Source organism: Prionailurus bengalensis, chromosome C1, assembly GCF_016509475.1.
Source record: "Prionailurus bengalensis isolate Pbe53 chromosome C1, Fcat_Pben_1.1_paternal_pri, whole genome shotgun sequence".
NCBI lineage: Eukaryota > Metazoa > Chordata > Mammalia > Carnivora > Felidae > Prionailurus > Prionailurus bengalensis.
The window spans coordinates 218,350,661-218,373,269 of record NC_057345.1 but is presented as its reverse complement, the minus strand read 5'-3'; the positions used below and the strand labels follow the sequence as shown (position 1 = coordinate 218,373,269).

At 48.7% G+C, this 22,609-nt stretch overlaps 1 protein-coding gene across 1 annotated transcript in view; it reads left to right on the top strand.

Moving 5' to 3' along the window:
* The first annotated feature begins 583 nt into the window (after positions 1–583).
* Positions 584–22,609, top strand: part of ASB18 (ankyrin repeat and SOCS box containing 18) — a 42,345-nt gene continuing 20,319 nt past the window's right edge. Inside the window, exons 1-2 of the mRNA XM_043578244.1 lie at positions 584–922; positions 4,344–4,611. Of these exons, the coding sequence (XP_043434179.1) occupies positions 682–922; positions 4,344–4,611 (509 nt within the window). The 5' untranslated portion in view covers positions 584–681. The remainder of the gene's footprint in view (positions 923–4,343; positions 4,612–22,609) is intronic.

The following is a 22,609-nucleotide window of genomic DNA, read 5'->3' as shown; positions in this document are numbered from 1 at the left end:
AAGCCCTTCACTAAACTTCAACGAGTAATTACGAAGCTACTAACAAAAAGCTATTACCATTCATTTAAAAACCAGAAACTGTGGCATTTCCTGTCTGCGGCAAGGGGGTCAGTCCTGAACAACTGGAAGAGACTCGCAGGCCACCAGGGACCCCAGATGATGCTCTGGGAATCTCTGGTGTGCCCTATGAAGCCGCCCACGCAGGGACGCTTGCCTAGAGCCTAGTCATTTGTAGCGTCCAGCTGGGCCTCCTTCAAACGTGCTCAGGGCTGACACAGCCCTCGGGGCACACATCCACCCACCCTTGTTCACAGCAGCAGAGAAAGTGATAGGTCAAAAGGAAGAAGACATCCTATAGAGCAGGAGAGAGAAGCCCCGCCCACTTGAGGGTGTCCGCCCTTGGGTGCAGAGCTGTCTTGGAGATAAATGGATGTGTCGCTCTCCGGGAGTCAAATCTATATAACCACAAGGCGGTGGCTGAGCACACTGGCATCCCAGTGGTCACACGATGCTGATCATATCAAGTAACCATGATCACAGCGGAGCCCGCAGGAGTTATAAATACACCGCCACCGAGCCCCAACTGGATAACAATTGAGTAATGACAATAGAAATAGCTCACACTCCATAGGACCATCTTTCCCCTTCCTGAAGAACTCTTCTGAAATCAGCAGCCTGGCAATGGAGAGATGGCCAGAGCCAGTTAGGGGAGAGCTTCACATCTTTCAGAAGATGGAGAAAGAGCTTCAAGCTAGAGCCGGGTCCCCAGTGCTCGAGTACCATGCTGCCTTGGTCACGGGAGACCTGAGCCGTCTTGAGCTGCTCATGAACGAGTTCTTCCAGGATGCCAATGTGGTGTTCGAGATCAAGAAGGATGAGATGGAGTGGCAGGTGAAATCCCCAGCCACGTTCGGACTGTCAGGTACCCCTTTTCCTTTAAAGCTCAGCTAGTTGCTTTTCAGGAGCCACTAACACTCTGCTGGACATGTAAGTCCAGGGTGTAGACTGCTCACGGGGGTGCCACATTTCACACACTCGAGCAAAGGATGCTTATAAGTGAAATCTGGTTTCTGAGATGCGAGAAATCAAATTAGAAAGGCCAAAAGGATGGTAAGAAGTGCCCATCTGATGCTGGAAGCGTCTCTTGTCTTTCAAAGAGGGCATCGATTTGGGTGCTCGCCTACCAGTGCCTGCACCTGGAATCCGGGGAGACAGGAGACGAAGAAGGAACGCCTCGCGGCCGAGTGCTCCCGGAGCTGTCCCCTGGCATGTAGCTCGGCTTGAGGGCCTTCTAGGAACCTGTGAGCACCACAGCTACAGCAGGGTGGCTGGGGCACAGCCAGCATCAGCAGAGGGAGAGCCCTTAGCAGGTGCTCTGCCCAGAACCCAAGGGAGCCGGAGAACGGGGGAGGGAGGGGAAGAAATCAGAGGTCCCTAAGTCGTATGTCTGAGAGCATTCTTGTAGCCTGAACACTGTATGTGCTGGGCCGGCAAGAGACCCCCCCAAGGAGAAAGACACACCTTTACCCCACTTGGGATGATGAGACTTCCTGACCACCAGGCTGTTGCCAGGGCCTTGTCGACTGGCACTCGCATAGGGCACCCTTTTCCCAGGGGGTCCAGATGCAACACATTTACCACGAGGGTTCGCACGTTGGCACAACAGCTCTGCCAGACTAAGAGGACTTGAGACGCTGCGGTCAGTGGGCCAACGGCCAGCGTCCCGTGTCCCATGCATCTGACCTGTGGGCTCCGGCAGGCAAAGAATGCGGAAGGTCAGTTTCCAAAGAACGGACACGGTCTTGTTTATACCCCACACAGGGAGAGGGAAATAAACCCAAAACACGGCCAAAGGGCTATACTCGTCCTCCTGAGCTAGGAAGTCTACTTACGGGGTCAGGGAGGGCTCGGTGAATTGCTGAAGGCTCGATTAATGGTAATTTTTTAAGTTACGTACCACCCAGCCCTGGACACACTCAACCACACTCAAACGTTGCAGTTTCAAAGAAGTGTTGACGTTAACCCATGGCCTGAATCCAAAGGCGTCTTCCTTTTTTCTGCCTTAATCTTTCCACCTCTGAGTTTCTATGGTGTGGCACGCCCGCACAACAGAAAGTTAGGGCAGGCTGACGGAGAAGGCGGTGAGCTGTCACCGTGGATGGGGCAGCCCTGAGTGCCAGTGCTGGCCTACGGCCTCCGTGCGGACCGGGAAGAGAGGGTGGGTGGCACTCAGGGCTGCAGCTGTCCGTGCTCCCTGGGCTCAGCCACTTGACGCCCTTTGCAGCTGACCACGTGGCAGAAATGACCAAACACGGCTTGCGAACAGCACCCTCTCCCACATGAGAACTTCCTGGTGGCCAATCCCAGCCCCCCCTGAAGGGAGTCATGGGGACGGAAATGCACCAGCAGGTTCACAGGGCCAGCCCCCCAGTACCTCGGTGCACCCAGGATGGAATGCCAGTCGCAGTCCAAGGACAGCGTTGGCATGAGGAGCTGACGTTTGGAGGGATGTGCCACGTGGGGAGAAGCCTGTGTCCACGTTCCTCCCGGTGGCGGAACCAGGACCGGGGAGTGGGCGGTATAGGCAGCTGATTCAGGCTCTGTGGTCCACACAGCTGTCTCAGAACTCGGGTTTTCTTGAAGACCTTCAAGAAAGTGGAAGCCTACCACCATCTCCCAGGACCCGGACGGAGGTGCTGGCCTCAAGCTCCGGCTGAGCTCAACGCCCAGCCCAGACTCCTTCCTTCAGTCCTTGGGAAGACTCAGGAATTCAGGGGTGGGTGAAGGGAGCTGCTGGGGTGGGTGGAGTTGGGCTGGGAACTTGGTGTGCCCCAGAGGATGGAGTCTGGGTGCTCCCCCCCCCTTCCTTGCCCTCCCTAGCCCAGGAAGTAGACCTCCTAGCTCAGGAAAACGAGTCCAGCCAGAACCAGGAGCAAGCATGTAGACCACCGTTACCATCAGGGACCATATGCATCTATCCCCCTCCAAATCACGCCCGGTCTTCACTGGGAAGGGCAGACCAAACCCGTGCGGGCCCACGTGCCAGGGCCCAGCTGGCCACCACCATCCACTGCCGGGATGACAGGCACATCCCCCACCTAAGTGTGCAACAACCTTCGGGCTGGGCCTCGGGGACACAGGGCAGGCTGGAACCCTGCATCACATGCAGGTAGGTAATTATGAGTGGTCTTTCAAAACCTGCTCAGCATGGGTCCCAGGAAGGAGGTGGCCTGTGAAAAGGGTCTCCTCTGCAGCTCATTACAGCCATGGTATCGATTCTTCCATCATTATCAGAAGGCATTCCTGCCATGTGAAATCCTGTCCCTTGAAGTGTATTCACCAGGGACTGCTTCCCCCATTTCCACAAGCGCTCCTGGCCGCTAACAACCTTCCATGGGCCTTTTGAAAGCCCAAAGTTTTCAGAGAAGTACAATGTGTAGCACCTGCTCCATTCATCCGTCAAGAAAGAGCAACCCTATACACACACGCGCACACGCACACACACAACCCTAAAAAGCGCAAAGAAACAAACCAGAATTGTGCTGAATGTGGACACCACATCAAAGGGAGCTTCTGAAACCCAGTGGCTTCCAAGAGGACTAAACTTTCTAACGCCTTTCCTTGAGCAACCTTGGTGCAGGGTGTCAGTTTGTTTCGCCGACTGTCTTCTCCCGCTAATGATAAAGGGATAAGTTTGGGGTTCAACGAGAGAGAGCTGGATTCCAGAAAAATCCACAGCTCACTTTCCTCCCTCAGGCTGTCCCTAATTCAGAGCCTGGGAAATGTGAATTCCTGGCTTACGTTCTCCCACCATCCACCTACTTGGCCGGCTCTCCATTCCTCAAGTGCTCGCCTCGTCCTCAGTCGCCCCCCCTATTTGGCAAGACCCCTCTTGCTTCTCAATACGGTCCACACCCTCCGGCTCGGTTTTGGCCCCTATTAACCTTCTTTTTATTCCTTTTCTCCCTCCTGGGTCTTCATCTCCCTCTCCTGGGCCCGTGAGACTCTCCTCCCCACTTCCTACACTTCAGTTTTCCTGGAGATCTCTCTCTGGCCCTCTGCCTTTGTCTTTGCGCCTGTCACCCTAGGGTGGGAGATGGCCCTTCTCCTTTCTCCTCTTCTCTTGTCTTCTCTCTCTGTGCGCCTAGCTAGATCTGTGCCTCTAGCTGGAACTCACTGGGGTTCTTGGTCCCAATACCTACCTCTATACCGTCTCTCTTTCTTTATGTACCTACGTGTCCACCCGGTAGCTACTTCTAAGAGATGGTTTCACGCTAGCTGGGCCTTAAGGGACACGGCCCCCCCACCGGTCCCCCACTCACTGTACCTCTCCTCTCCCCCAGGCCTCTGGACCCTGGAGTACAAGCGTGAGCTCACCACGCCTCTGTGCATCGCTGCGGCCCGCGGCCACACGGCCTGCGTGCGCCACCTGCTCAGCCGCGGCGCGGACCCCGACGCCAGCCCCGGTGGCCAGGGAGCCCTGCACGAGGCCTGCCTGGGGGGCCGCACGGCCTGCGCCCAGCTGCTGCTGCAGCACGGCGCCGACCCCGACCTGCTCAGCGCCGAGGGCCTGGCGCCCCTGCACCTCTGCCGAACCGCCGCCTCGCTCGGGTAAGGACACGCGGCCCTGGCGGGGGCCACAGACCCTGACCCCATCCGGGGCCAAGGCTCCAGAGGCCGGCCATGCCCTCTGCCCCTGGCCCCGCCTCCAGGCTCCGCCCCAGACCCCGCGGCCTCCGCCCCTGGTCCCGCCCCCAGATCCCCAAGGCCTGCGCGGATCCTCAGGACCCAACGGGTCCCTGGCCCGGTCCCTGGACCCTGGACCCAGCCTCGTCCTGTGTCCCAGAATCCAGGACACACCTCGCGCCCTCACCGCAACCGGACTCGCGCCCCGGCCCCTGCCACCTCCGGGGTCCCCGCGGTCCGTCACGGCCCGCTCCACCTGGTCCCCCGCCCTGACCCCGGACCGCGACCCGCCCTCGGTCCCCACTCCCCACCACCCGCCCCAGACCCCGGCCCCCACCGTCAGCCCCAGACCCTGCGCCTCTGATCCCCGGGCCCGGGACCCCGGATCGACCTGAGCGCCTACCCCAGCCCCTGCGTCGCGACTCACACCCGGAGCCCCTAGGACCCCAGACCCAGACCCCACCGCGCCCGGCAGAGTGCTGGATCCTTCTTGCGGCCCAGACCCCCGGCCCCCAGTTCGCAGCCCCGGACCCCGACTCCCCCGGAGCCCCGGCCCCCAGTTCGCAGCCCCAGACCCGGGTTCCCCCGGCCCCCCGGCCCCCAGTTCGCAGCCCCAGACCCCGACTACCCCGGCTCCCCCGGTCCCCAGTTCGCAGCCCCGGACCCCAGACCCCTGCTCCCCGGGCCCCCCGGGCCCCAGTTCGCAGCCCCGGACCCCGACTCCCCCGGAGCCCCGGCCCCCAGTTCGCAGCCCCGGACCCCGGACCCCGGCTCCCCCGGACCCCCCGGACCCCAGTTCTCAGCCCCGGACCCCGGCTCCCCCGGCTCCCCCGGCCCCCAGTTCGCAGCCCCGGACCCCGGCTCCCCCGGCCCCCCGGACCCCGGGCGGGTGTAATTAGCGCTTGATTGCGAGCGCGAGGCGGGAGGCGCCGCACCGAGGTAATGAGCGGGGTGATCACAGGCCTGCAGACGCCGGCGCTGACGAATGCTAAAAGGCCACTGGCGGCGTTGGAGGCTGAAAAATTAGGGTTTTTAATGATAATTTTATGCAGAATAATTGTCACAGTGTGACATAAATGGTTAGCTCCTCGGGCGGGGCCTCGGAGTCCCACAGGAAGCCGAGCTGCGCCCCGCGTTTTCGGGCGCCTGCCCAGGGCCCGGGGTTCGGGGAGTTCTGCAGCTGCCGGGCGACCCCCGCGGCTCCCCTTGCGGGGTGTCTGTCCCCGCGGGGCCCGCAGAGTCCCGGGAGAGGCAGGCGGCTTGCGTTTGCTCGTCGTGACACTCCGTCAGTCAAAATGGTCTGGTCGCTGCCCTCGGGGTTGCGATTTCTTGGCTTTCTATCACGGTGGTGGGGATTAAACAAAACCTCCGTCTGGAGAGCAGGCGGGGCCGCTGGGCTCTCGGTGACCCAGGCGGGGCCACCAGCGACCAGTGTCACTCGAGATGGGAGCAGGGACTGAGAAAGACGAGAGAACCACCTGAGGGTGCCTGAAGGAAAAAATACGCTGACTATACGTATATGTCCTTTTACAGTTTATTTACGTAGAGAGAGAGAGAGCGCGCGCGCACCTGCAGGAGCGGGGGAGGGGCCGAGAGAGAGGGAGAGAGAATCCCAAGCTGGTTCGGCACAGCCAGAGGCAGAGCCCTACCGGGGACTCGATCTCACCAACCGTGAGATCGTGACCTGAGCCCAGATCAAGGGTCCCATGCTTGACCCCCTGAGCCACCCAGGCACCCCCTAAAGATATACTTTTTAAAGCAGCTCTCCTCAGGTGTCATTGGCATACAGTAAATTGCGCCTGTTTTTAAGTGCACAATTTGGTAAATGTGGACCTATGCATTCACGACAATATGCATCACGAGATCATCCCCACAATCAAGGGAGTGAGCACACCCATCACCATCAGACGTTTCCCTGCCCCACTGTTATCCCCCCTCCCCTCCTCCATTATTATCCCACTAATCTGCTTTTCTAGCCCTATAGTTCAGTCTGCATTTGCCAGTGTTTTACATTTTGTCTGGCTCCTTTCATGCAACGCGATTACTTTGAGATTCAGCATATTGTGCCGTGGATCCATAATTCACTCCTTTCCATTGCTGAGTGGTATTCCCCGGTATGGGGCTGCCACAATGTGTCTATCCGTTCGTGTGTTGAAAGACACTTGATTGTTTCCAGTCTGGGGCTATTACCAATAAAGCTGCTATGAACATTTGGGTACTAGCCTCTGTACGGGTGTCTGCTTCCATTTCTCCTGGACGTGTGCCTAGGGGTGGAATGGCTGACTTGTATGCGATTGAAAGACAACCTTTTAAGAAACTGCCAAACTTTCCAAAGTGGTTTGCCAAGTTGCACTCCCACCAGCAGGGTACGAATGTTCCCGTTGTTTCACATCCTCGGTAGTGGTTGCTTATGGAAACTCTTGAACTGTAGACCTTCTAATAGGTGTGTAGAAATATCCTGTTGTAGTTTTGAGTTGCAATTCCCTAACGACAAGTGATGTTGAGCATCTTTTCAGGTACCTATTTGACATCCATCGGTCTTCTTCAGTGAAGTGCCTGTTCAAATCTTGTGTCCCCCCTCCTTTTTTTTTTTTTTACATTGGGTTGTTTTCTTAAAATCTGAGATTCCTTTATATATTCTGAATACAAGCCCCTCATTAGACATATAATTTGAAAATATTATCTCCCAACCTATGGGTTGTGTTGTCTTCTCTTAAAAATGCCTTTTAGGAAAATAAATGCCTTTTAGGGGCGCCTGGGTGGCTCAGTGGGTTAAGCATCTTCTCAATTTCAGTTCAAGTCATGATCTCACAGTCCTGAGATTAAACCCCCACCTCAGGCTCCACACTGAGCATGGAGCCTGCTTGGGATTGTCTCTCTCTCTCTCTCTCTCTCTCTCTCTCTCTCACACACACACACACACACACAACATAAATAAACATTTTTAAATGCCTTTTAAAGAATAGCAATTCTTAATTTTGGTGGAATCAGCTTGTCAATTTTTTTTCTTTAGAAATTACCTTGGGTTATAATATCTTTAAAAAAAAAAAAAAGTCTTTGCCTAACCCAGAGTCACAAACATTTCCTCCTGAATTTTCCTCTACAAATTTAATAATTTTACATTTTGCATTTAAGTCTGTGACCCATTTTTTTGTTAATTTCTGCATATGGTGTGAGGTATAGATCGAAGATTTCTTCTTGGCATGCACATGTTCGAGTGTCCCGGCACCATTTGTCAAAGGGTCTTTCCTTTCTGCCCTGAATTGCCTTTGCACTTTTGTCTAAAATCAGCTGACTACATGCGCATGGGTTTATTTCTGGACTCTCTTAAGTGTACGCACAGGACAAAGTCTGACTGATTCAACTGGTAAAGAGCCACTCTTAAGTTCAGACCATTTATCACTTATGTACACCGCGAAAAGAGGACTGGCCAATGGTGCCAATGCCTCGTCCCACACACCAAGAAGGACAACTCCTGCCAAGACTTAGATCAGCAGGGGTTCAAGACCTTTGCTTGCACAGCCTGTGTGGATACACACAAGGTTACCAGAGCTCCGTGGTAGAGCCATTCCTCTATATTTGTCTTCTATTTTATTGGCCTATTTGTCAATTTTGACATCAGTACCACATTGTATTGAATGCTAGAGCTCTATAAGAAACCTCGAAGTCAGGTAGTGTAGGTTCTCGGGTGTCGTTCTTTGTCAAAGATGTTTTGGCTATTCTAGCTCCTTTGCATTTCCATGTAAGTTTGAAAACCATTTTGTCAATTTCTATTTTTTTAAAAAAAGCTGCAGGGTTCTGACTGGGGTCAGAATCAACCTTGAATCTCCCCAGTTGACCCATAGATCAATCTATAGATTTGGGGAGAATGGACATAATAAACACAAGAAAGCTCTCCGTTCCTTTAGGTCTTTAATTCTCTCTGCTGTGTTTCTTATTTTTCAGTGTACAGGGCTGGCACATATTTGTCAGATTTCTCCCTAAATATTTATTTTTGGTGCTTGGTAAATGGTATTTTTTACTGTAAATTTTTGATCATGTGTAGCTATTATATAAAATTAATAATTTATTTTTCCATATTGATCTTGTACCTTGCAACCCTGTTAAGCTCACTAATTGTTCTCATAACTCATTATAAGTTCCGTAAGATTTCTATGCAGGCAGCTGTGTGATCTTTGAATAAACATAGCTTTACTTCTTCAGCTGATGCACTTTATTCTTTATCCTGCCTTATTGCACTGGCTAGTATCTCCAGGGCAATGATGAAGAGAAGTAGTAACAGCAGACAACTTTTCTTATTCCTGATCTTAGAGGAAAGCCTAAGTCTTTCACCATTAAGTAAGAGATTAGACATTGGGTTTTTGTAGATGAACTTTTTCAGATTGAGAGAGCTCCCCTCTATTTCTAGCTTGCTGAGAGTTTTTATTATTAATCGATATCGAATTTTCTCAAATACTTTTTCTGCATATTTAGACATGATCATACAGTGTGTTTTCTAGTCTGTTAGTATAATGATTTATATTGATTGTTTTTCAAATGTTAAACCAACCTCGCCATCTTGAGATAAACTGCACTTGATCATGAATGTTATCCATTTTAATAAATTATTGGGTCTGATTAGCTGGAAAAATTTTAATCTGTATCTATGTTCATGAGAGATATTGGTCTGTAATTTTCTTTTCTTGTAATGTCTTTATCTGGTCTTCATATCAGAGTAACACTGGCTTCAAAAATGAGTTGGAAAGTGTCTCTTCCTCAACCATTTTCTTGAAGAGCTGGTATAAAGTTGTCATTATTTCTTTCTTAAATACTTGGTAGTGGGGCACCTGGGTGGTTCAGTCGGTTGAGCATCTGACTCTTGATTTCACCTTGGGTCATGAACCCAAGGTCATGGGATTGAGCCCCATATTGGGCTCCATGCTCAACATGGAGCCTGCTTAGAATTCTCTCTCTCTCTCTCTCTCTCTCTCTCTCTCTCTCTCTCACTCCCCCTCCCCTACCCCTACTCACACACTCCCTCTCTAAAAAAAAAATTAAAAATATATTTGGTAGCATTCATCAATGAAGCAATCTGGGCTGGAGTTTTCTTTATGAGAAGGTTTTTAAATATTAATTCAATTTCTTTAATAGCTGTTGTACTACTGAAAATATTTCTTCTTGGGTGAGTTTTGATAGCTTGTATCTTTCAAGAAATTTATCTCTTTCAGCTATGTTGTTGAATTTATTGGCATAAGTTGTTCTTTATTATCCTTTCGATTTTTTTTATTTTTTTAACGTTTACTTATTTTTGAGACAGGGAGAGACAGCATGACGGAGGAGGGTCAGAGAGAGAGGGAGACACAGAATCTGAAATGGGCTCCAGGCCCTGAGCTGTCAGCACAGAGCCCGACGCGGGGCTCAAACTCCCAAACTGCGAGATCATGACCTGAGCCGAAGTCGGATGGTTAACCGACTGAGCCACCCAGGTGCCCCTTAATCTTTAAAAGCTATAGTATTATCACCACTCTCATTCATGATATTGGAATTCATTATATTGTTTCTTCTATTTTCTTCCCTGATCAGTCTTGGTTTTTATTTCATTGATTTTTTTGTTTGTTTGTTTACTGTTTTCTATTTCACTAACTTCCACTATGGTCTTTATTATGTTTCCTTCTTTGATTACCTTGAGTTTCATTTGCTCTTCTTCCAGTTTCTGAAGATAGAAACTAATGTCATTGATTTGATGATTTTTTTTTTATTTTCTAATATAGGCTTGCTTTTGGTGTTGTACATGTCCCCCTGTGTATTACTTTAGCTAAATCCTGCAATGCTGATGTTATATTTTCATTTTCAATCTATTTTAAATTCTTTCTAATTTGTCTTTGGATTTTTTTCTTTGAACCATAGTTATATAGAAGTGCGTTATTTAGTTTTCAAATACTTGGGTATTTTCCAGATATCTTTCTAGTATTGATTTCTAATTTTATTTCCATGTGGTAGGAGAACTTACTTTGTATCTCTTTACTCCTTTTCAATTTGAGTCTTCTTTTATTATCCAAAATATATTCTGTCTTAGCAAATGTTCCATGTACAATAGACAGGAATTTGTATTCCACAGTTATTGAGAGGGGTGTGAGAGGAGTGTTCTATATATGCCAAATGAGTCAAGATGCCTAGCACTGTCATTTAAGACTTCTATACCTTTCTGTTTTCTGCCTACTTGTCTTACAAGTTATTGAAAGAGAAGTGTTGAAATCTCTGACTATAATCATTTTGTCTATTTCTCTCTATAGTTCTATCAGTTCTTGCCTCAAATATTTTGAAGCCTTGTTATTAAGTACACAGATGTTTAGCATTATTATGTAGAACTGACCTCTATCATTATGAAAAGATATCTTTATCTCTGGTTTTATTCTTTGCTCTAAAATCTACTAAGTCCCCTATTAATATATCTAGTTGATGTTAATATAGATTTCTCTTGAATGGTGTTATCATAGTATATATTTTTCCATCTGTATGAGTTATCTATTGCTGCATAAAAAATCACCATAAACTTAGAGACTTAAAACAACACGCATTTCTTATCTCAAAGTTTCTGTGGGTGAAAGTTTGGAAATTGCTTAGCTAGGTTCTCTACTTCAGAGTCACTCACAAGACTGCAATCAAGATGTCAACAAGGGCCAGGGTTTCATATGAAGGATCAACTGGGAAAGAATCTGCTGCCAAACTCATATGATCATCAGCAGAATTCAGCTCCTCAGGGACTGTGGACTGAAGGTCTCAGTTTCTTGCTGACAAATGATTGAAGGCCAACCTCAGTTTTTGCCTTTATTTTTAAAGTAGATTTCTTGTTGGCAGCCTGTAATTGGATCTTTTTTTAAAATCCAATCTGATAGTCTGCCTTTTAATTGGATGTTTACATCATTTACACTTAATGTCATTTTGATACGGCTAGGTTCAAATCAAACATCTTGCTATTTTTTTCAATCCATTCTTTGTTTACTGTATCTTCTTTTTTCTACCTTCTTCTGTATTAATTAAGGAATTTTTATGATTCCATTAGTCTCCTTTTTTGACTTATTCTATATTTTAGTGGTTGCTTTGGGGTTTATAGTGTATACATCTATATCCGCCTGCTCTCAAGTATTAACTATACTATTTCATATAGAGTACAACAGCATACTTCCATTTCTCTCCTCCTAGCCTTTGTGTTAATGGTATCACATATTTTACTTCTACATACAATTCCTGCAATAAATTTTGTCTTGTTCTAATAGCCCATACTCTTTTAAATATATTGAAATAATAAGAAAAAAAGTTTGTATGTTTACCCAGGTAGTTCTTATTTCCAGTTTCCTCCATCTCTTTGTAGAGATCAAAAATTTCACCTAGTATCATTTTCCTTCTGCTTGAAGGACTTTCTTCAACATTTCTTATAGTGATGAATCCTTTCAGTGTCTGTGTGTTTGAAAAAGTCTTTATTTCACCTGAGTGTTTGAAAAGTGCTTTTTTAGGCAGAGAATTCTGGGTTGACAGGGTTTTGTTTTTTTTTCTTTCAGTGTTTTAAACACATAGCTCCACTGTCTTTCAACTTAACATTTTTTAGTGAAAAGTCTTCTGTCTTCTTTATTTTTGTTCTTTTGTAATAATGTCCTTTTCCCAGCTTAAAATTTTTCTCCTTATCACTGATTATAAGCACTTTGGTAATAATGTATTTTGATGTAGTTTGTTCATGTTGCTTGTCCTTGAGATTCCTTGAGTTTCTTGGACCTCAGGGCTTATAATTTTCATCATACTTGGAAAATTTTTGGTAGTTATTTCCTCACATTTCTTCTGTATGATCCCCTCCTCTCTTTCAGGGACTCCAATTACACGTATATGACACCATTTTAAGTTGTTCCACAGCTCACTGGTGCTGTCATTTTTTTTCTTCTGCAATTGGTTTATCTTTTGTTCTAAAATACCTGATCTGCCATTATTCCCATCTAATGTATTTTTCATCTCAGACATTATGGTTTTCAACTTTAGAAGTCCAATCTTAGGTCTTTTTCGTATCTTCCACACCTTTACTTAATATGTTCAACCTTTTCTCTAGCTTCTCAAACATAAAGAATTGGTCTTAATAACGATTTTAAAGTTCCTGTCCACTAATTCTATCATCTGGGTCAGTTTTAATTGACTGAGTTGTTGTTTTTTCTCTTTATCTTATTGGGTGTTGGATATTTTTCTATCCCTATCAATATTTTTGATCTCTACTCTGAAATGTAAAGTTACTTGGAAACACTTTGATCCTCGTGGGTCTTGCTTTTAAGCTTTGTTAGGCAGGATCAGAGCAGTGTTAAGACTAAAGTTAATTTTTTCCCTACTACTGAGACCACACCCTTCTTAGTAATCTAACCATGCCCCATTATATATGCGGTTTTAAACGCTGGTTGTTGACAACAGACACTATTCCTGAACTTCTACATACCATGGGTATGATTCCCTCTCTTTTGGGGTGCTATTTCTCCCGTCTTGAGCAGTTCCTCACACACATACACTAATCACTACTCAACTGAATACTCAAGGGGACGCTGTGCAAAGTTCTTTCTCTGTGAAGACACCCCCTGCCCAGTACTCTGCCTCGCAAACTCTACCTGCCTTGGCCTCCCCAGACCCCTATATCTATCTCCTTAACTCTGAGAGTCACTGGGCTCTGCCTGGGACCTCTTCACTCTGTCCCACTCTGGGAGCCCAGAGTCCCTTTGGGAAGTCAAGAAATTCAGTGTTTGCCAATCATGTTGGTAAGTTCAAACCTCGTGATCCATTTCTGTCCTCAGCTGCAGGCATTCTCTACTTTCTAGTTTACCTTTAGTGAAGGCTGGGTGAAAGGCATTTGGAAATTCTCTGTGCTATCTTTGCAACTCTTTCCATAAATCTAAAATAATTTAAAAATAAAAAGAGTTTTAAAAACTAAGTTTGCTTCACACCTTAGGTTCCAGCCTCCCGCTTTACGGTATCAGAAAAATACTGCTTTTTACTAAGAAATGAGAAAGAAACACCTACTCAGAGCACAAAATATTGTGAATTCCATCAATAGCTCTTCTGACAAGCCAACAAGCTCACATCTGGATGTCATAAAGAGCTGAGATATATGCAGACCATTAGGGCTACAGCTTATCCACTGTGTGATAGAAACTAATTTCCTGGCTTCAGTTGGTTTTTCAGAAATCATACAGGTCCAGGACATTGTTTAATAAGGACTTTTCAAATGCCTTTGTATTAACATGGAGCTTTTTAAACCTCTTTTCTTTTGTCTTCCTCTTTCTCCTCCTCCTCCTCTTCTTCGCATCCCTCGTCCGCCTCTGTCTCTCCGTATGAATCTTTCTCCCTGGTGATTTAATTTGACAGTCTTGACTTATTTAAATCCTGGTTATTGGGGGAAAGTTTGAGATAAGTGATGAATATACCAGAAGTTCAGGCAGAACTATGCAACAGCTGACTTAGAATCCCTTCAATATCAATGATTATAATGGAAAATGCTTGCGGATTCCATTGAACACCTCTACAATAACATAGCCAACTACCTTGAAGGATAAAAAGGTAATAGATGTCAGAAAGGGCTTGGGGTTTCGACCACAGCTTTTCAGCTCTAAAGAGTCCCCCTAAAGTTAGACTCCGAGGAGGTCTGGCTTCAGGTAGTATAAACATATTATCACTTTGACAAGAAAGAGCTACCTTCTCCAGAATCTTTTTATACATAGTAGATTTTAGGTCATCCTTAATTTTTTTACCTTACAGTAGAGAGGGGGTCGTTGACCTACATACAGAGCCATTTCATTTTCTTACTCTTGATGACAATGGTCTCCACACCTCGGGACCCACTTCTGCTCCAACCCCTTTTAGTCAGCAATTCACCATGGGTGCAGGACTTTAAAACCTTTGAGTCTCTGAGTTCCTGGGATTAAAAAAGAAAAATTATCTGTGCTTCCTTCCAACCAGCAAGCTTCAGAATTCAGAATTCAACACACAAAAAAGGATATCAGAGCTTTAATCTAGGAGCCTTTTGAAGAGATTTTCCCAAAAAGAAAAGTTCCAGTAAAGTTACTCTCTTCACGTTAGTAACCTGCTTGTCAGCCTCGCCCTATTTATTATCAGACTCCTCTCCTTGACCCTCTTTTTTAAATCTGAGATAATTAAAATGAGAAAAGGATGAGTAGAAGCCTGATTCTTTTTTTCCCCCCCCCCCGTCTGAAGTTATCTTGCTTTAAACGGAAGTGAGGAAGACTTCCTTCCCTCATGAGCATATCAGTAAAAAGCATGCATGTTTACTTTTTTCGTCCCGGTTGGATTAATTTAACTTGGTAAAAAAAAATCATTCAGAATCCAGCGCCAGACCTGTGGAAGCAGCTAATCTCCTTAACAATCACCGAAGAGAACTATTGGACAATGCTTTTCTAATTCAGACGAGGCAAGCTGAAATCCAGGCAGAGAGAAAGAAAGTATGACTTTTCCCGAGGCAAGAAAGGCACTCTCTGGCCAGGTTCAAGCAGACATAACTGTTCAAAGTCCTCGCACCAACTCCCAATGTCTCCACGGGAGGTTTACCTACACAAGGTGCCAGGCTCATGGGTGTTGATACATAATCTGGAAAACTGTGTGCTCTTCCCGCACCCCAGAGGAGTGGTTGATTTATTGAGGGGAGGAAACATGGCCTGATTCAACAGGAGTCTGAGGCATCAGAAGGATATTAAAGAGCAAGGTGTCATAGAGGGGCCACCCCCATCGGGTGATTTGATATTGGTAGAATTTCATGCATTCCTGAACATTTCCAACGGCCTTACTTCCAATGGTCCTCCAGCAGGCCCGCGACGCATGAGAACCCCCAATCTACAGACCAGGAAACTGAGTCCCATCGAGGGCCCATGTTTTGCAAGTAAGGTGGCACACGGTGGAAATTGCCAAAAGCCAAGTGTTGGAAGAGACACCAATGCTGAAGGATCACCTCTCCCTTGTTCACCTAAGTTCTTTTCAAACACCCTGTACAGTCAGGAAGTCCCTGCACATCTCCAGCCAGCACCTTCCAGACATGTCCTATTACAGGTGTCTATGCCCCTTTCCTGACCCTTGATGGCCTCTCAGGTAGATTCGTCAGCTTTCGGATCACTTGCCAAGTCCCATTTGAAAACCTACGACCCACTGTCAGGAATTAGAAGAGGTAATAATGGAAGCCAAGTCAAACCTTTACCCTCTGGGCAAAAGCCTTGATCAGACAATATGCAAATGGCCAAGATGCAAACAAAAAGGTGTTCAACATCACTAATCATCAGGGAAATGCAAATTAAAACCACCAGGAGGGGCGCCTGGGTGGCTCAGGCGGTTAAGCGTCCAACTTCAGCTCGGGTCATGATCTCATTGCTCCTGAGTTCGAGCCCTGCGTCAGGCTCTGTGCTGACAGCTCAGAGCCTGGAGCCTGCTTTGGATGTTGTGTCTCCCTCTCTCTGCCCCTCCTGCTCGTGCCCTCTCTCTCTCTCTCCCTTTCAAAAATGAATACACACTGAAAAAAAAAATTTTTTTAAACCACAAGGAAAAATTTCCTGCTTCACACCCATCAGAGTGGCTAAAGTTGAAAACACCGACAAATACTGAATCTCACCAAGAGTGTGGATCAGCCAGAACTCTTGTACTTTGCATAATAATACAATCACTTCACTAATATGTTTGGCAATTTCTTTTAAAGTTAAATATACACCTGCCAGCTCTTCCACTTCTACGTATTTACCCAAGAGAAACGAGAACATATGTCCACGAGAAGATTTACACAAAGATGTTCACAGCAGCCTTATCCATAATAGCCAAAAAACAGAGATACTCAAATGTCCATCAATATCAATAGAAGAGGGAATTTGGAAATTGTGGTATATCCAGACAATTAAATATGACTCAGAAATTAAAAAAAAATTAACGAGTTACACACACAACGATATGATGAATGTCAAAGACATTATGCTGAGCAAAAGAAGCCAGACACCAAAAAGGAGAAAATTCTAGAGAACTAAACCATGAGAGAGATCAGAACAGTGATTGCCTGTGGGTGAAGACTGGCGGCCGACACAAGGAAACTTCCGGAGACAGCGAAATATTCTACATTTTGATTGGAATGTCATTTACACAGGCGCATTCCTTTGTCGAAATGTATACAACTGTAGTCTTAAGACCTGTGCAATCCTCCATATGCAAAGTTTACTTCACCTTAAAAATTCGTACATACCTGATGTACATACATACATCAACACCAGGTGTTGATGAAGGGATGCTGGTAAAGATTCTAGAAAGTTAGATACTACTTCAGGGGCAAGTGGGGCACACAGTGGAGATGACTTCACAAAGTCTGTTCCTTAAATCATTTCTCAGTTTGCCAAAATGCAGGGTTTCGCGTGCAGTCCGGGGAGAATGTGCCCACAACATCATCACCAGCCACAACCATCCGTCACTTCAGAAAAAATTTAAGTGGTGGCCATTGCTCGGAGAGAAACCGTAAGGATTGAAATGGCCGGCTGGTCTCTCTCTCAATCTCCCCCCTACCCTTAAGGATTTGTCCATTCACATCAGCCCTTTCAACTGTAAACATTTATGCCTGATAGTCTCACAGCTTAGCATCTCGGAAGAAAGGGAAAGAGAAGAAAACACAGAACAGAAAGGGGCGGGTGGCAGGTCCCCAAAGGAGAGCCTCAGCAGAAGGTCCAGGGAAATAAAGTGGAACAGCTCCTCCATCAAAGTCGTGGGGCAGTGGCTTCCCCGTCCCTCATTCGGAGCCAGCTGGGGAGTCTATCCACAGGAGGGAAACTTCTTGCAATGGCTTCATTAGAAAACACGGCTGTATTTTCCTCCCAAGTCTCTCCCCCGCGTCCCCTGCCCCCCACAGGCTGGCACTTGCCCAGCACCCAGACAGTCGCTCCCACCCCCACCCATGGACCCCGCCCTGGGGCTCCAATCACCCTGCCCCGGGGACGTGTCTCCAGCCCATCAGCCCGCATGGCAACCCTGAGGAAGAAACGGAGCAGCAACGATGATCCAACAAGACTGCTTCGTAACACTCCCTGCGTATGTCATCTCGCATGAAACCCCTTCTGCCTGTCAGAGGGACTGGACAGCAATCGCGTAAGAAGAAGGGCGAAGGCAGCCAGGACTGTCCAAGGACTCCAGCGACCCCCGGCGATAGGAAACACGGTTCCATGTTTTGGTGGTTGCCGGATCATGAAGCGGTCCAGTGATAGCTGGGGTTCCCATCCCAAGCGGGGTGTGCTGGCTGTGGGGTCACCGTCATCTCCCACATCCCTAACCTTGAGATCATTGCCCAGACCTCAAAAACTGAATCCAGCTGGGGAACATGGGAGCTTGCATGCAGAGCTGCTGGCATGACCCGGTGAGAAGCAGGCTGCTGTTACCTGCCCCACGGACCAAGTCCACGAGGCTGGTGACCTCCCCTGCCTTGTCCTGCCTTCTGGGTCCTGCAGCAAGTTTATCCAGAAATTCTTGTGAAGCGCTCAGAGAAGACACACTTCTCCCCGCCCTGAGGGGCTGCATGGAAGATGTTCTCCACTTCCTGAACGAGTGGATCCATGACTGAATGAAAAGTTCAGAAGTAACTTCTGGAAAATGCCTAGCACGGTGCCTGGCTCAGAGAGAGAGTTTAACAAATGATACGGCAGGCGGGTGGCCTGACAGACAGCTCTGAAGCCAGAGTAGTTGAGATCTCCACCTTGCCGATTCCTGCCCGTATGGCCCTCATGCAAGTCACTGGTCTTTTAAGCCTCAAGTTTCCCACCTGCAAATTCCACCTACCATGCAGATTTGTCGCAAAAACTACAGATAACCTTTTTTAAAAATAACTTAAAAGATCAAGTACTAGAGACCTCTCAGCTCAGATCCAGAGGCTGTGAAATACCTCCTTTGAAAGCTTTGTATAGACCGAGTAATGTGGGGGCTGGGCGGGGGGGGGGTACGCCTGGGTGGCTCGGTCGGCTAAGCGTCCGACTCTTGATTTCGGCTCAGGTCATGATCTCATGGTTCGTGAGTTCGAGCCCCAAGTTGGGGTCCGCACTGACAGTGCGGAGCCTGCTTGGGATTCTCTCTCCTCTCCTTCTCTCTCTGACCCTCCCCTGCTTGCTCATGTGCACACTCGCTTTCTCAAGAATAAATAAAATAAAAAGACGAGTAATGGGGAGGAGGGGGGCAGATGACGGCCAGCGTTGAGCAGGCCCAGCTTCACAAAATGCAGCGAGGCTTGGCGGGTCGTGTCAACGGGGAAGAGAGCAAGTAAACAGCAGAAAAGTATTCTTGTGGACCTCTGCACCTGGGAGATTGCCGGGCAGTGCCTCAGGAAGATGCTGGAAGGTAGATGGGAGCCGTGTGTCGGACATGGGCTCAGAGTCCTACTTCCCCACTTAGAAATAAGTTAAAATGACATTAATTCAACAGCTCGATGGGCTCATCTTTATTAACTCCTGCCTTTGGCTCGAGCTCCTTTTTCTGTGTGCTGTCAACCTCAGGCCGCTGTAACAGCCTGTCACCACAATCATCATCAAAGACGGCGATGAGGGATGGGGGGTGTTAGTGTTTGCCCAAGCTGCTTTGTATCAGAGGCTGTTCAGACAATACAGTGTCTCCTTAATCCCCGTAAGACAGAGACAAGTCGTTCTGGCAGGCCGAGATGGGAATGTACCCTTGGTTCCTGACAGGGGCCGTCTACACCGGCCCCAGGCCTTCGTGAGTCGCCTGTCAGGACAGCAAGAAACCTGCTCACGGAATCTGCCCTCAGAGGAGAGGACTCAGCCGAAGCTGGGCTGCCCACACAGTCGAACCAAAGCTTGGGTGCTGCTGTCCTCGCTGGGCCATTTCTTCTCCACTAGAGACACTGACACGTACAAGGTCAGGTCTGGGAGGCCCCGGAGACTGTTCTCACTTATCACCACCCCTGCCCTGTCCTTCAGACTCACCCTCTCGGAGGTACTCGGTACATACTTCCTGAGATCGCTGCTTATACCCGGACAGGGCAATGGAAAATCTGCGCGCGTTCTGGGACCCTGGAATGCTAGCCATTTCTGAGACTCCGTGAACTGTTGCTGTGGCTGGTGGGGGATGGGTTTGTTATCATCAGCCTCCGTTGTTCCTGTTTCGAGCCATAACTCTGATCCATTATGGAAATTTCGAAGATACGGGCAGGCAAAAAGGAAAGAAAAGCGTCCCTTGCCCCATCATCCACAGGTAAACACACACCGGCCTATACATTTCTAGGTTTGTTTCTCTCTGTGCCTGTATGTATCTGGTTTTTTAAAAAAAACAAGACTGTTCAGTGCTGTTTTGTAACCTAATCTTTTCCCATAACCACTGCAAATAGCTTTCCGTGTCATTAAACAGGCTCCCACACCTTCATTTTCGATGACTGCCCAGTGAGCGCCAGCAGAGATGTGTGCCTCAGTCAATTGTTTGTGTTGTTTTCTCTCGTGCGTGTGGTCTGCAACTTACCCCTCTACCTGCTCGAAGGAAGTGCCCAGATTTAGCCAATTAGAGCTCTTCATTAAAAATGAAAAGGGCACCCGCAGCCCCCCGGAGGATGGGCTGGTTGCCCTCGTTCTTCTGAAAGGTATCTTCGTTGCAAATAGCAACTTGGACATCAGCCAGTTAGGCTCTGGACGTGGAAGAGAGGCCGGGTTGTATTTCCCGGTGGACTTCTTTGGAGAGGCTGGGCGGCTTTAAAAAAAAAAAAAATAGTAGAAGGAAGTGTTTTTGCCATTGTTTGTGAGCGCACACAGGCTCAGCGGCAAAATGAGACGGAACCCTTGATTTCTAACCTCCTGCTGCAGTGTTCAAAATGCCTCCCAGAGAGGCAAAGAGGAAGCTACTCTGAAGCACTCTGATTGTAAAATTTGCATCCTCTCTTAGCTGGTTATTGTCCCCAAGGACATTTCACATCAAATTGTACTTGTTTGTAAAGATTTTTCACCCAAGACAGGCCACCTCTCAAGATAACTGCTGATACGGAGGCTAGAGAAATAGAAGGAATTAGAAATGCCGAGAGTCCCGGGGTAGAAATATACACGGATTTAAGGGCAGCCACTTCCAGCCTGGAAACCCTCGACGGATGATCTCGGTTCAGCCCCCCAGCTAAGTACGTAACAGGAAAAAAGAGCAGCGACATGAAGGAACGCTAAAAGACGTTCATTAACGAGACGTGCTAGTCCAACGTGCTTTCAGGGAATACCAATCGTGGGCTAGCTCTGCAACGGGCACCAAAGAGCAGAGACAAATAAAACCCCCATCTCTACACTCAAGGAGCCGACGGCCTCCAGAGAGGAGTCAAACGTGCTGATGAACACTGGAAACGTGGTGTGATAAATGCTCTGCCCCGAGGTAAATGACAACACAGAGGTATGAGCCTCTGCTGGTAGCACCGGGAAGGCGTCGGAGAGGAAGAGGAGGGGAAGAGAGGAGCGCATGCGCCATCCGGTGAGGCACAGCCTCCCGGGAAGGAGGGGCCTGGGCAAAAGGCATGAGGGTCCTGTCCCAGCAGATGTGTTCTAAGATCCACACCTGGCCGGCACAGGATGGAGTAGCAGGGAGTAAAGCTGGTGGGGTCCACGGGAGCTGGGTCAGGCCACCTGGCTCGCACCTGAAAGGCTCTTTCTGGGTAGAACGGAGCAGGGGGCAAATTTAGAGTCTGTGGCAAAGGCCTAGGCAAGAAATGATATGGTCCTCGACAAAGGGCAGTGAGATGGGGAATGGAGGGAGGAAGCAGTTCCGGGGATGATAAAGAGGTGGAGTCCATGGGGCTGAGTGACCGGTGGAAGTGTGGGGCAGCTGGGTGACAAAGAAAAGGCAAAGAACACATCACTTACAGAGCAAGACCCCCACGGAGGCAGAAGAGGACCACACCTGGGGGCAGACGGTCAAGAGGGACTCCCTTCGCCAGACACACAGAAGAAGGACAGAAAGATCGTTGCAGAAACGGGTTCTAGCAAATGTGTGTCACTCACAGGCAGAAGGTAGGATGGGTGGCCGCCCCTGAGAGAGCCCCCGAGCTCTGAATGAAGCAAGACTGGATGGCTGACGGGGAGGAGAGGACAAACAGTGCCTCCAACACTGAATTGTTGGTGAACACAAGCTCCCCGAGGACCAGGGGGCCTGGGGGCCTGTATCTGAGAACCGGGTCTCCGCCAGTGGCACCCAGCAGCCAAATGGGGGACAGCAGGTGGATGACCGTGGGGCTCAACGTGGAAGACATGGCCCCTTGGGTCCCCTCGGTTCCAGGGAGCCAGGATGCCAAGAGAGTGGCCACAGCCCCACCCAGGAAGGAAGGAAGCCAGGCAGGGCTGAGAGATGAGGGGCCTAGGACTCAAGTCTCGGCAGACCAGGGATGAGAAGGGGACCCACAGGCCTGGACCAGCCAGCAGGAGCGGAGGCTTGGCCTGAGGCCGGCATGCTGGAGTGTTTGACTCCAAAGGTGAGGCAAACACATCAACGGCCAGGTGGGGGAGCCGACCTGGGAGCAGGTGTCTGAGGTGGGGCTGGTGTTTTGGCAGTGTCCACGAGGGACAAAGGTCAGCACAACGCAGGACTGGCCTCCTGCTTTCGGGGAGAGCTTCCCACTAGCGTCCGAGGCCCAAGGTCCAGCGTGAGCCTTGCCTGGTCATCAGCCTGCCGTCCCCGCTTAGGTAGGAGTCTGGGGTTCTCTCTCCTCCGAGAGGCATTGATGCCTGGGTAACGGGACACTCTGGGGATCCAGTCGGTGAACGTGGAGGCAGCACAAGACACCCACCTCTGAGGGACCGCAGTGTCCTGTGGGCGTCTCGAGCGGGTACAGCCAAGATCCACAGTCTCCAAGGGCAAGTCTGATTGAAACAAAGGAAGCCCCACAATTAGGCATGTTCCACGTACGCTTGCAGCCCTGTAGGAGGACCCCCCA